Source organism: Poromitra crassiceps (assembly GCF_964638095.1).
Source record: "Poromitra crassiceps genome assembly, chromosome: 2".
Taxonomy (NCBI): Eukaryota; Metazoa; Chordata; class Actinopteri; order Beryciformes; family Melamphaidae; genus Poromitra; species Poromitra crassiceps.
In genome coordinates, this window is record NC_139624.1 from 36,209,618 (window position 1) to 36,224,415 (window position 14,798).

At 44.5% G+C, this 14,798-nt stretch overlaps 1 protein-coding gene across 2 annotated transcripts in view; it reads left to right on the forward strand.

Annotated features, from left to right (window-relative positions):
• grm8a (glutamate receptor, metabotropic 8a) overlaps nucleotides 1-14,798 on the forward strand; it is a gene marked incomplete at both ends in the record, with an annotated part of 1,167,224 nt that overhangs the window by 349,778 nt on the left and 802,648 nt on the right. For both annotated transcript variants that reach the window (XM_083656991.1, XM_083656990.1), the window contains 2 exons: nucleotides 11,368-11,503; nucleotides 12,220-12,374. In XM_083656991.1, the coding sequence (XP_083513117.1) occupies nucleotides 11,368-11,503; nucleotides 12,220-12,374 (291 nt within the window). The remainder of the gene's footprint in view (nucleotides 1-11,367; nucleotides 11,504-12,219; nucleotides 12,375-14,798) is intronic.

Here is a 14,798-nt window from a genome sequence, read left to right on the forward strand (position 1 = left end):
GGACATATTTGAGGACGTATGCTTGTTTTCTCTTTTTGTGCTTTCTCTCTTTCACACACACACACACACGGTTTTATTTTCTTGGCTATATTAAAGTAGGCAAGCTGAGGAGCATTTTTAAGCAGGAACGTTGACAAAGTTGTCAACATGTTCTTCAACCAGCAAGATAACAAAGAAGATGTCATCTTTAGTCAACCAAGTTGACAAACACAGCAGACAAGCTGACTACAGTAAGGACACATGCTTACAATAACCATCAGTGTGACCAAATAACTTACATTACTAAGAACTGAATGCTACTGCACTGCATGTAGGTTGTTCCATTGCAACATCAGCACACAGCAAATCCACCATTTTGGCCTGAAGGAGACTACCGTAATGATGCCAGTTAACCGTCACGCCTCCAAAGTGTCATACAAAAGTACCTCTACCGAAATGGCCTGCGTTCTTCCCGGTCATGTTTCTCTGTCATGGTTCTGTGCTGTTTACCATTGGCACAATGAGGTGTTTTCAGGTCAAAATGGTGGCCGCACCGTTGTCAAAACAGCACCTGATAGCTTCATCTCATACTCTTTTTTATGACTAAGGATGTATTATTGTCACTGCTAATGGATGAAAGTCTGCTCCGATCCATTTTCAGGTTGACACCAGTAATGTGAACTGTACATCAGGGTTTTGAATCTCCATGGCAGTTTTTTAAAGGGACTCATCGTCTCACGGTCGTCTCACTTGAACTCAGCACATTTTCCTCTTTGTTTTTTTCACAATAAAAGCCCAGTGCAGCCCATTGTTCAGGATGTCAAATATGTCTTGTTTAATAACTTTATAATAATAATAATAATAATAATAATAATATCATAATATCAAATACATATTCTTTCTTCATCTCTCCACTGTTTCTTTGCTTCAACAGTCATGATGCTCTTGCCACCCACCTATTCCTCTTTAACTTAGGCTATTGTATTACATTTACCGTATATCTAAAGCTGCATTCTCAAATGGATGTTTCTGAAAGCCTCCAACCTTGGTACCATAACAAATAATGGCAATGCAAACTGGGTATGTATATTTCACAGCGGATACAGTGCACTATGACGACTTCTTGTGATCTCATTTCCTTTCTGATTACTTATGAGATATGTATTCTCTGTAAAGTGTGACAAGCCGAAAGAGAGATGCAAACTGAAAATGACAGAAACAAGAGAGAAGCTGAGAGAAAGATGAGTCATTTCTCCTCCTCTCGCGGTTCATGTCTCTGTGGGCTAACGGATGAAGTGCTGCAGGGAGAGGAGAGAGTGGGAGGGCAGGAGATTGTTAATTAAACGTGGAGATGTCTGTGTTTCCCATCCTGAAACAGAATGAATTTCATCTGGAAACAGAATGGACTTAATTACCAACTGAGGGTTTCATTTGGAGAGGCACCGGACACACTTTACATCACATTTATCATCACAACTTACAGCCTGCATCTTCTTTTTACCAGTCATAGACAGATGCACTCTCTCTCTCTCTCTCTCTCTCTCTCTCTCTCTCTCACACACACACACACATACATGGAATTAGGAATCAGTCATGTTCCATGAAGCAGCAATAATCAGGTTATTAGAGAGAAAGCGGGAGCGTTGGTGTTTTGCTGCTCAGTGGACATAGAGCCCATAATTCAATTAGCTCATTGTAGATTATTGTAGGCCTATAGAATTGGTGAATTATATAATAAAGTGGCTATTACTGTGATCAGATACAGCTGAGACTATATTTCCCTTTAGTCTTCTCAAGTGAAGAGTTTCCACTATTTGGCTGCTCTCACATCAGTATGCCCCATGTGTCAAAATAATTATTGCATTTTTGCACAATTGACGACATCATCAACTTCTGCATGATTTGTTTGGGATTAATGCAAATTGACAAACCCTGTTAAACAGCTCTGTCCATTACAAGTCAAGTCGCGGTTGGTTTAGGTTTTCCTCTCATTAGTTTTGACAGCATCTGCGGACCGTTTTCCTGGAATTACACTAAAAAACATCTGATATTGTCAGGGGCAGAGGAGCCAAATGCAAACACTGGAATTCAGAGTCTACAGTAGGCTGAGGAAAAGAGCTTCGCTTGCCGTTGTGAGGCGGTAGTACAGAAGGCAACAGGACATCCGATAGGCAAACAGATGGACAGGCAGGTGTAGGGAACAGAATCAACCATCAGGCTGGTGACAGGTCTTGGAAGACAATGACACAGAAACAACACAGGTACACAGACGCTCTGACGAAGACTAGCAGGGAACAGACTATAAATAGAAACAACACAGGTACACAGACGCTCTGACGAAGACTAGCAGGGAACACAGACTATAAATAGAAACAACACAGGTACACAGACGCTCTGACGAAGACTAGCAGGGAACACAGACTATAAATAGAAACAACACAGGTACACAGACGCTCTGACGAAGACTAGCAGGGAACACAGACTATAAATAGAAACAACACAGGTACACAGACGCTCTGACGAAGACTAGCAGGGAACACAGACTATAAATATAAACAACACAGCTAACACAGACGCTCTGACGAAGACTAGCAGGGAACACAGACTATAAATAGAAACAACACAGGTACACAGACGCTCTGACGAAGACTAGCAGGGAACACAGACTATAAATAGAAACAACACAGGTACACAGACGGTCTGACGAAGACTAGCAGGGAACACAGACTATAAATAGAAACAACACAGGTACACAGACGCTCTGACGAAGACTAGCAGGGAACACAGACTATAAATAGAAACAACACAGGTACACAGACGGTCTGACGAAGACTAGCAGGGAACACAGACTATAAATAGAAACAACACAGGTACACAGACGGTCTGACGAAGACTAGCAGGGAACACAGACTATAAATAGAAACAACACAGGTACACAGACGGTCTGACGAAGACTAGCAGGGAACACAGACTATAAATAGAAACAACACAGGTACACAGACGGTCTGACGAAGACTAGCAGGGAACACAGACTATAAATAGAAACAACACAGGTACACAGACGCTCTGACGAAGACTAGCAGGGAACACAGACTATAAATAGAAACAACACAGGTACACAGACGGTCTGACGAAGACTAGCAGGGAACACAGACTATAAATAGAAACAACACAGCTAACACAGACGCTCTGACGAAGACTAGCAGGGAACACAGACTAAATAGAAACAACACAGGTACACAGACGGTCTGACGAAGACTAGCAGGGAACACAGACTAAATAGAAACAACACAGGTACACAGACGGTCTGATGAAGTCTAGCAGGGAACACAGACTATAAATAGAAACAACACAGGTACACAGACGCTCTGACGAAGACACCAGGGAACACAGACTATAAATAGAAACAACACAGGTACACAGACAGTCTGACGAAGACACCAGGGAACACAGACTATAAATAGAAACAACACAGGTACACAGGCACGGTGGCTCAGTGGTTAACACTGTTGCCTCACAGCAAGAAGGTCCCGGGTTCGAACCCCGGTCCGTCCCAGGTCCTTTCTGTGTGGAGTTTGCATGTTCTCCCCGTGTCCGTGTGGGTTTTCTCCGGGTGCTCCGGTTTCCTCCCACCATCAAGAAAGACATGTATGTTAGGGTTAATACTCCTGTCAGTGCTCCTGACCAAGGCACTGGCAAAATAACTGGAGTTGGTCCCCGGGCGCTGCACAGTGGCTGCCCACTGCTCCTAGTTCTAGGAAGGTTCCTAGTAGAGGATGGGTCAAATGCAGAGGATGAATTTCCCCAAGGGGATAAATAAAGGATAACTTAACTTAACTAACTTACACAGACGGTCTGACGAAGACTAGCAGGGAACACAGACTAAATAGAAACAACACAGGTACACAGACGGTCTGATGAAGACTAGCAGGGAACACAGACTAAATAGAAACAACACAGGTACACAGACGGTCTGATGAAGACTAGCAGGGAACACAGACTATACATAGAAACAACATAGGTACACAGACGGTCTGACGAAGACAAGCAGGGAACACAGACTAAATACAGTAGAAACAACACAGGTACACAGACAGTCTGACGAAGACACCAGGGAACACAGACTATAAATAGAAACAACACAGGTACACAGAGGTCTGACGAAGACTAGCAGGGAACACAGACTAAATAGAAACAACACAGATACACAGACGGTCTGATGAAGACTAGCAGGGAACACAGACTATACATAGAAACAACATAGGTACACAGACGGTCTGACGAAGACTAGCAGGGAACACAGACTAAAGAAACAACACAGATACACAGACGGTCTGATGAAGACTAGCAGGGAACACAGACTATACATAGAAACAACATAGGTATACAGACGGTCTGACGAAGACAAGCAGGGAACACAGACTATAAATAGAAACAACACAGGTACACAGACGGTCTGACGAAGACTAGCAGGGAACACAGACTATAAATAGAAACCACACAGGTACACAGACGGCCTGACGAAGACAAGCAGGGAACACAGACTATAAATAGAAACAACACAGGTACACAGACTGTCTGACGAAGACAAGCAGGGAACACAGACTATAAATAGAAACAACACAGATACACAGACGGTCTGATGAAGACTAGCAGGGAACACAGACTATAAATAGAAACCACACAGGTACACAGACAGCCTGACGAAGACAAGCAGGGAACACAGACTATAAATAGAAACAACACAGGTACACAGACTGTCTGACGAAGACAAGCAGGGAACACAGACTATAAATACACACACTGAGAGTAATGAGAAACGGCAGCAGCTGGCTGGATGGGTCGAGTCACAGAGGTACAGAGGGTGCATCCCAAGTGTCTTTTTTGATATTTCCTCGATCGAACCGGAAGTCGTTCTGGGCCGTCATTTTGAAGGTCATTGCAGATTATGTTCTGCTCTGAGGAGCTATGAGTGAGGATACATGAGAGCAGCCTTCCCGGAAGACTTTCAGCTAAACGCCGTGACAGCTGATTTCAACTCCATTTTCTCCCCTATTGTACTTGGCCAATTTCCCCCTCCTGCCCCGGTCGCTGCTCCACCCTCTGCTGATCTGGGGAGAGCCGTAGACTAGCACCATGCTTCCTCCGACACATGTGCAGTTGCCAGCCGCTTCTTTTCACCTGACAGCGGGGAGCACATTGGAGGATCACGCTATTCCCACCAGGTCCCTTCTGCCCTGACCAGGCGCCCGACTGACCAGGGGAGGCGCTAGTGCAGCGACCAGGACACATACCCTCAATCAGGCTTCCCACCCGCAGACACAGCCAATCGTTCCTGTATGGACGCCCGACCAAGCCGGAGGTAGCAGGGGCGCGACCCTCTTGTTGGCAGGGAAGGGAATCTACCGTTACACTACCCGGACGCCCCTACGCCATGACGTTATAGACGTGGCTTCACATGACGCTTCAGAGGGAAGGACGTCTCATTTCTCCAAAAACACAGTTCCTCGTTTCCTCTCTCCTCACGTGGTTTCCTTGCGTCTCTCCATGCATCCTTGGTGGGAGGAAAAGTCACAAGTGAGGGAAATGTGGATACAACTTAAAAGACTTGAGATGCACACAGAGACCATAGGGATGCACCGAAGACTGCAGGACTGATGAGAGGAGGAGGGAACGTCCGAGGACACCTGATGATGGCTACAGGCAGGCAGGCCGGATGAGAGAAGGAGGGAACGTCCGAGGACACCTGATGATGGCTACAGGCAGGCAGGACTGGGGGGTTGAAGGGGTGCTTGCAAGGGCGTCGTTTTGGTGTCAAAGTTGGTAGGGTCGAGGACGGCATGAGGGGAGGGTGTTCAATGTCAAAAATTTGAGGTTTTTGTTTTACCTTTTTTAGGGGGTCATCCCTATGTTCCCCGGGTCCTATGTTCCCCGCTTTTCCCAAATAGGGTCCTATGTTCCCCGCTATGTTCCCTGGGAGAGGTTAGGTTTTGGGTTAGGGTCTGGGGGAGGTTAGGTTTAGGCGTGGGGGGTGGGAGAGGTTAGGTTTTGGGTTAGGGTCTGGGGGAGGTTAGGTTTAGGGTTAGTGAAAAACGGGGAATATAGAACCCGGGGAACATAGAACCCGGGGAACATAGACATGATCCCTTTTTTAGCCATATTTAGACGAATATCTAATTTTAAATCAACATTAGGATTATACTGTTGTGATGTCATTATTCAGTATCTTCTCCTTTTCTCAATAACTTTCATGTCACCACCTGCTCAGCTCTCCTGTCAGCATAATTGTAACTAACAAACACAAACTGGAGGTTTAGCCATCTAATCATGTTCTTTCACAAACAGCCGGTTTGGAAAGAAAAAATTGCCACTGAATCCCACACATCATACATCCTACATTTCTTCCTCCTAAGAGTTGCACGATCTTCAGTCAGATGTCAATTGCCACCATTTGACATGCCAATACACTGTTGTCATCGCGCAAGCACATGGCTACTTAATATGGACGTTAACGTCCTATAGCCATGTGCTTCAGCTGCGCGCTGTACTTTGCTAAATTAGCATCAATGCTAGCGGGACTTACCTGCTTGCTGCTGCTTGCACTACTGCACTGCTGCGTCACTGCTGCTTGCTGGTAATGTTAATCCCATGTCAGAAAAAGTCTCCAGATTTGTCGCTAACAGGAGGGTCTGTCTGCTACGCTGATTTCTATAACCCGGAAAACTGTGTGTGGGTGGGCGTTTGTTTGGTCATCAGCCAAATGAGCCAATCAAACGGGAGTTGGGCCAGTCCTGAATGGACTGGCCCATTCAGTTGTGAAAAACACGGGTAAATGTAACTTTGAACATATTGCAAACTAATTTCACTCAATAATGGTCGGGTCAATTCTATCCTTGCAAAATATGGGAAGACAATCTAAATGACCTATATAACTGCACTCCAAAGATAATGCAAATAAGGTTGCTTAAAAGTTGGTAGGGACAATTGGACACCCTGAAATGTTGGTAGGGTCCGGACCCCACCAACCCCACCCAAATCGACGCGCTTGGGTGCTTGGCATGAAACTGAGGAGCAGATTGCGATATGATATACTGCCTGGGTCTGACTCTGACCCAACTTTTTCTCTGTGTTGGAGCCTCAGCCTACTCTAGGCTGCACATGGGAAACACAGAGGTGTCGACCCCCAAACAGCATTCTCATTTGTCTGTCTCTTATCACACTTGTTTTACTCTAACTTTGCCATGGGTGATGTATCTTCTGTCTGGAGTGTCACAGTGTGTGAGGGTGTTGACTCTAACTTTGCCCTGTGCAGCATATCTTCTGTCTGGAGTGTCACAGTGTGTGAGGGTGTTGATGTTATATCATCCCTGTCTCTCTTCACAGCCCCACTTTTTCTTTAGCAAATGCTGCCTTCAACTCAACATTCTGTGAGGGATTAAAGAAGGATTTTGATGTGTCTCCTGACCTAAAGTCACAGCTTCCTTTCATCAGGACAGCGTAGATGTGCAATAATAACCGGATTTCACTTTTAATGGGCTGTTATTCTTATTTTTTTTCTTTTTTGCAATATCAAAGAGCAAACCCTTTCAGGAGTAGTTGTAAATTTGGATGGGACATTGACAGCAAGGTGTGTGTGTGTGTGTGTGTGTGTGTGTGTGTGTGTGTGTGTGTGTGTGTGTGTGTATGCGTATTTGTGTTTGTGTACACAGACGAACACATAATTTGATATGGTCTTTATCGGGAAGTCTGTTCTCTATTGGGACAGTTATTGATGAGGGAGTCAGGCAATAAAACAAAATATGATTTAATCAGTTTTATACACAAAGGACAGTGGAGAGAGAGAGAGAGAGATAGAGAGAGAGAGAACACCAGTGCTTGTGCATAATATGCATGTGTACATCGCCTAGTTGTCAAAAAAAGTCTGTGATGTAGGAGGAATGTAAACTCAACCTATCATCATCATCATCATCAGTAGTATATAAATGGGAGGTGGGGCTCTGTGTCTCTGTCTGTCCCACTGTGACATCAGTGATGTCATAAATCCCACTGTGACATCATCAGTGATCAGGGATGTCACAAAAAAGAAGTGGGAGTCTGGCTTCAGACCCCCGTCTTCAGCCATGGACAGCTGTATGTTTCCAGCTCCAGGACACGTGATCCAGCATCCCATATGCCATCAAGGAGCAGCCAGGGCTTGGGAGAGCTATCTGGGCAAGTAGCCTACTGTAACATGATGGGAGACTTACTATAATGTTACTGCTAACACCTGGCCAGGATGCACATGTTGTTCATGTAGCGACTCCCCCCTCCTTTGATCATGTCACCACCCCTCTCTGCATGACTGCTACAGTGTGTGAGTCAGAGTGCACATGATATATTTTGCTTCATAATCTTCTGTGTACAGTATATATACAAAAGTGTCAGTTTCGTAATCATAATTTTCTGTGTATGTATATACAAAAGTGTCAGTTTCGTAATCATCATTTTCGGTGTATGTATATACAAAAGAGTGTCAGTTTGGTAATCACCCTGTACGCTATTTACCAGCCGCGACAACGTTGGCTTTGCGATCACGATAGTGTCAAAACCATGCAAGTGTATTTTGTGTAGTTGACATCAAAATGAAGGCAGAGTTCAAAAATGGGTGTGACCGGAGCTTGGAGACTGAGCACACCCCCCCCCCCACAAATTCATTTTATGTTGTGGCCTGGTGTGATCTAGTTGTTATTGTGTGTGTGTGTGTGTGTGTGTGGGGTGTGGGGGGGATGGGGGGGTAATGTGTGTATGCATGTACAGAAGGTTTTCTGATTACCCTAGACGTGATTATCCTTGAGAGACTATTAATTTGCGGTTAATGAGTATTTGTTTTAACAGTCATGGGCATTGGTGTGGATATGTGTGTGTGTGTGCGTGTGCGTGTGCGCGCGTGATTAAGGAGTGTGATATAGTGAAAGTGACAGACTGTACAGATGTTCAATAAATGGGCTGGAACAGGCAAGGAAGAAAGGGACATCATTCAAACACAGACACACACACACACTCACACTGAGGCATGATCAGGCAGGCTTATATTGTGCACTGGTTAAGGATATAACAGATGTAATGCTATAATAATGACCTCATCACTCCCACACGCAAACACACACACCTTTACACCTTGAGCTGCTAATGATATAATAAAGTGAAGCTAGTTAACATTATGAAGCATGGATATGTAGGGATGCAAATTGTCCGCAAATTCCTGAATCGATCATCGGTAATGTTAACGATCAATCAATCAATTAATTGTAATTAAAAATACAAAATTTTCCAAACAATTCCAAATGCGTTTTTTCCTCAATAAAACCTTTATATAGCAGCAACATATTGTATATTTCTCACAGCATTGCATAGCCTATGAAACATAAAAATGTAGAGGCATAACTTTTAGACATGTCAACATTTGCCCAGAATCCACTGCATAGGTAGCTCACTTACCGCAGATAGTTTATTTCTTCTGCTCGCCGTGCATCACAGCTCTTAAACGCTGAGCTGAGCTTGGTTGAACCAATGGCTGCTCTAGTCCAGGTGAGACAAGGAGGATCCAGGCAATTTATCCGAATGAACATTGTTCAAGTGATTGTTGTTGTAGGTGTACACTGAATCACAGTATTTTCATGGGGCACTGTCTTTTCCTTTATTTTCAAAATGCTCACACACAAGGCTTCTCTTCGCCCCCTTCATATTAGCAAAGGTGTGTTTTCCTCTTCTTTCAGACCAAAGATGGCTGCCAGGAGGTCAGTCAGAGTTCACTGCGTGACATGTCTGAAAAGGGCTATAATGTATCTAGTAAATTTTCACATGCTCAAATCCATAACGATCAATTAATTGATCTCTGATTAATTGTTTGCATCCCTAATATGAATGGTGGATTGGTGATTAATTTGGGATTTTGCATTTTGTGTGTGTGTGTGTGTGTGGATTTTTTCATAACTGAAAAGCCTTTACAATATTTTAATTATATATATTTTTTGTCCATGTGTTTCTAGGGTTGCTGCGTTAGTAAATTATTTCTGTGTGTGTGTGTGTGTGTATGTGTGTGTGTGTGTGTGTCTGACTGACTGAATTACTGGCTGATATAACGTTAGATTTGCCTGGGCTTTTGAACCTAATGTAATGAGAGAGAGAGAGTTGAGGAGAAATGGCTAGAGAAACGCAGCTGCTGTATCTGGAGCGACTCCAACTTTCACTTTGGAAACAGGCGAGTTAAATTCACAGTTGAAGACTTGTACTCACTTTGGGTTGAAAACAGTAAAGAACATTAGGGCTGGGTATCGCCACTGACTTCCCGATACGATACGATTCCGATACACAAGGTCCCAAGTCGATACGATTTCCGATACGATACGATATCAATATTTTAGTTACAATACCAGTTTTACTTTGAAGAATGGAAGAGATTCTCAAAGAACTAATGCTGTAAATTGTACAAGGAACCCTCTAACCTGGTGCATTATTAAAAAATATTAATAGTTACATTAATAATTGACCATAAAGCAAGCAGTTACATCATATTATTATTTTTTATTTAAACATGACCAACATAGTCATTCAACATCTTATCTTTCTTTACAGTCTTCTGTCTCGAACAGATAATTAATTACGATGATCCGATGTAGAAGGCTCAGAGGTCAATGGGGGGTCGGCCCATCGTGCCAACCCTAAATTATATATTAATGTAAAATTATGGAGTCTATCACTGACTATCATGCTAACTACCCAGGTCCTCATCTATTTGAATACCCGTTCCTGTGTGGCTGGCTATTTAGTCAGGCCTTGCTCACAGAGTTGGCAAGCCTCTCTCTCCACAGGGGGTTTTCATAGTCATCTGATTCCAACTCCGCTCACCTGTGTACTTCCCGGCTCAAGTGAAAATGTTCTATGCTGATTCTGAATATAGCTGAATGGCTTGGTTTGTCAAAGTAAAACTATTTTTATAAGGATTTTACTATGTCAATGGGGAAATGAATGGGGAATTCACTCCCTTAAGGCCAATTGGCAATATTGCGAGGCACACTTACAAACAAACTGCTGTTTCTGCTGCATCACTTCCTGTACACCCAAGGATCTTTCCCAGGAAAGACTTGCTTGACACAGAGCATTTTAGAACAGCAAGGTTTTATAAGCTGAATCACTATTCTGCTATATCAGCTGGTGATACAGACTAGAAAAACTAGGCATTTATTGATACAAAAATGTCACCAAATGTTACTTGTAACTAATAGTAACTGTAACTGTAACTAACAGTACTGCCAAGTGTCTGAGTACAATGGGAATTCATACAAAAGACGTGAAGTAAAAAAACAAAAAGAAACCGATAGTCATAAGCCCTCTCCATCTCTCACCCAGGTGGTGTGTGTATTGCCCAGTCCTTGAAGATCCCCAGGGAGCCCAAGCCAGGGGAGTTTGACAAGATCATCAGGCGCCTGCTGGAGACCTCCAATGCCAGAGCCGTCATCATGTTCGCTAATGAGGACGACATACGGTACGTGCTGTGCACTTCAACAAGTGCCTCTCTGTTCCCCTCTGCGGCCATCATTTTCACTTTGACTTAGTTCACATTTTCTCTGCTGTTTTTGCCTTCTTATTGTAGAGCGCATGTGGAGAGTGGCATGACACACGACATGATGAAGAACTATCATCTACATTACCTGCCCGCTTCCAATTAAAAGCCATAATGACCAAGAGGCCATGGCTGCAAGTCAGTGTAATATGGTCACGGCTGTTAGACTATTGATATAATGACAGGCCGTGGGTTCTAATGAAATAGCATCATTGTTGAATTGCCTGTTGGCTAAACACAAGGCGTGGTTGGAGCGATTTCATTATGTACTACAGTAGTTTGTGGCTGACATTTAATCAAGTGTTTCCTAAATTTTTACATGTTAGTCATTTAGGTGACGCAGTTATCTGTTTTTTGCCTTTTTAGGGCTATTTTTTCCTCTTCAGTTACACAGATATTGTGATGTATCGTAGCCTACATGATTTCTTGCAATGTATTGATTATCGCAGAACTGCTGTATCGTGATACCATCGTTACCGAGGCCAAGTATCGCGATAGTATCATATTGTGAGTTACTCTGCGACCCCTACTGTCTATGGGATCAAACCTGAGACATTCCTGAGACCTGGGCCAGGTCAAATGGCTGTCCTGTGTATCTGTAATCTGACATTTTACTGCTTTCTCTCCCTGCCAATCAGACGAGTTCTGGATGCAGCCAAAAGGAACAACCAGACGGGTCACTTCCTATGGGTGGGGTCAGACAGCTGGGGGTCCAAGATCTCCCCTGTGATTGGCCAGGAGAGAGTGGCCGAGGGAGCCATCACCATCCTGCCCAAAAGAGCGTCGGTAGATGGTAAGAGTGTGTGTGTGTGTGTGTGTGTGTGTGTGTGTGTGTGTGTGTGTTAAATATAGTGACTAAAACAAACGTGCACACACACAATGATGTCATGCGAACTGTGAAGGTGCTGACAGGGTTCTGCGCAGCCTCGACTTGGACCCTTGCCGCCGCCGAGCGGCGACAGCGAGACTGTGCATACTCGAACGTTAACTCAGCGCATTGGCTGCGGTACACGTCCAAAACACTAGGTGGCTTTTGGTACACTCATGTCCATTACATATGACGCTATCGTGTTGTTTACCAAGAACTTGCAATCATGTCGGTGGGGGGACATTTTATTGTCCCTCCATTTCAAAACTCATTCCGGTGAACCCGCAGAAGGCTTTGCTAGATGAGGGACAAGCACTGTTAAATGAGGAAATTGGATTTCCTCATTCCTCACAACAAGTACATCCAATCACAGCTCTCGTGCTGGTCACGTCACGTCCGCGTTGACGCCGCAGAGTCACATTTTCGAGGAGCTGCACGGCCCCTCCGCCAAGGTAGGGGCCGATAGGACGATAGGACGCCCAGCTGCAGCGTGCCAGCGACCCCCTCAGCACAGTCAGCGCCGGCAATTTCGCTCGAGCATAATTTGCGCTTGAGTCAGTGAGCGACTGTGTGTATAGATGTGAATGTAAATTACATGCAATTTATCATGTGCACTGAAACTAATTCCACTCTTCTGGATGTGTGGTGAATGAAAATAAGCTGAACTGTGTGTGCGTGTGCGTGCATGCATGCATGCATGTGTGTGTGTGTGTGTGTTTGAAGTCTAATATATCAAGTTTAAGTGACAGAGAGAAAGAACAGACGGAAAGTGAAACACACCCATGTTCCCTCACTCTTGATCCCAGCGGGCCACCAGTTTTCACCATTAGGCTAGGGAGGATTTCCTCATTTGCTCCCTGTCAGAGTTCCCTATTAGATAATTGACTCCTGGAGGGAAACAGAGGCTACAAGATCTAAAGTGAAAGAGGGGCCATGTAGAAGTTTAAATGAATCAAAGTCTGCTTTGGCTGCTGGACATGAGGGCACACGCCAGGGGTCTCTGGATTAGATAGAGCGGTCGGGAGGTGGACAGAAGGAGAGCAGGATTAATGAACACAAACGCGCACGCACACCCACACACACCCCCACACACACACTCACAGCTACACACACACATGCACGCACACGCACACACACACACACACACACACACACACACACACACACACACACACACACACACGCGTGGATGAATTACTCCTTTCCCTGCAACACACACCCGCTGAATAATGTGGACAGCAGCCATGAAAAAGAGATTCAACAATGGCCCACATACTTCTACCTTTACTATTGCTGGGGTTGGTATAGAGATGAATTACTGTTTAGCTTATGGTTAGGTTGAGGGAAGTTTCTCCCTATGCGAGAGGTGAAAGTGACAAGTTGAGTGCTGTTGAATTTTGGTAGTTTGGTTGTGTAGCTTCCTTGCCATGATAGAACCCCAAACTTCTTGATTATTTATTTATTTATTTATTTTGATCAAGTTTTTTCAGATTCCCCTCGTTTTTTCCCCAATAGGACGAATCAGCGTGACGTGACTGCCACCGAAAAAATGCGTAACCCCGCGGCAGTTAACTAGTATGAGTTGTGCCAAACAAATGTTAATATCTCAAAAACTAGACATCACATCGCTTATATTTTGACATTCTGAGTGAGAGCAGAATTAGCTCAAGAGTTTGATGTATAATATATGCATGTCGTGTTAAAGTTGTGTGAACTGTTGCAGTTTTTAAATTGTAAACACGGTCAGCCGGCTAGAGTCAGACACTCAAACTCAGGCTCCATAGGGTTTCATTGCCGTTGCCACCCAGTGACGCAGTTTGTTTACCAAAATGCTGCTCGGCTGATCCCTCGTATTGTACTTCGCCAATTCCCCTGCTGTCCAGGTCATTGCTCCACCCCCTCTTCTGATCTGGGGAGAGTTGGAGATTAGCACATGTATGCTTCCTCTGATGCATGTGCAGTTGCCAGCTGCTTCTTTTCACCTGACAGCGAGGCATTTCACCAGCAGGAGACAGTGCATCGGAGGATGACGCTATTCGCACCAGTTCCCCTCCCCCCTGGCCCGAACAGTTGCCCCAACCGACCAGAGGAGGCACTAGTGCAGCGACCAGGACACATCTATCTGTTTGTTCAGAGTTGCAAGGCGCACCGTTGCTCTGATCGCCTCCAAAATGTGCCAAAACACTTTTCAGGGGTCTGGAATTAATCTGATGGGGGGGGAAATCAGCTACATTTTACGTTTTTAAACCTTCACACTCACAGAGAGCCATTGGTACATCATCAGCACTCGATGTCATAAATCCTTCCCTGCTTCCCACTGATGATGTCATCGATGATGTCACTGATGAC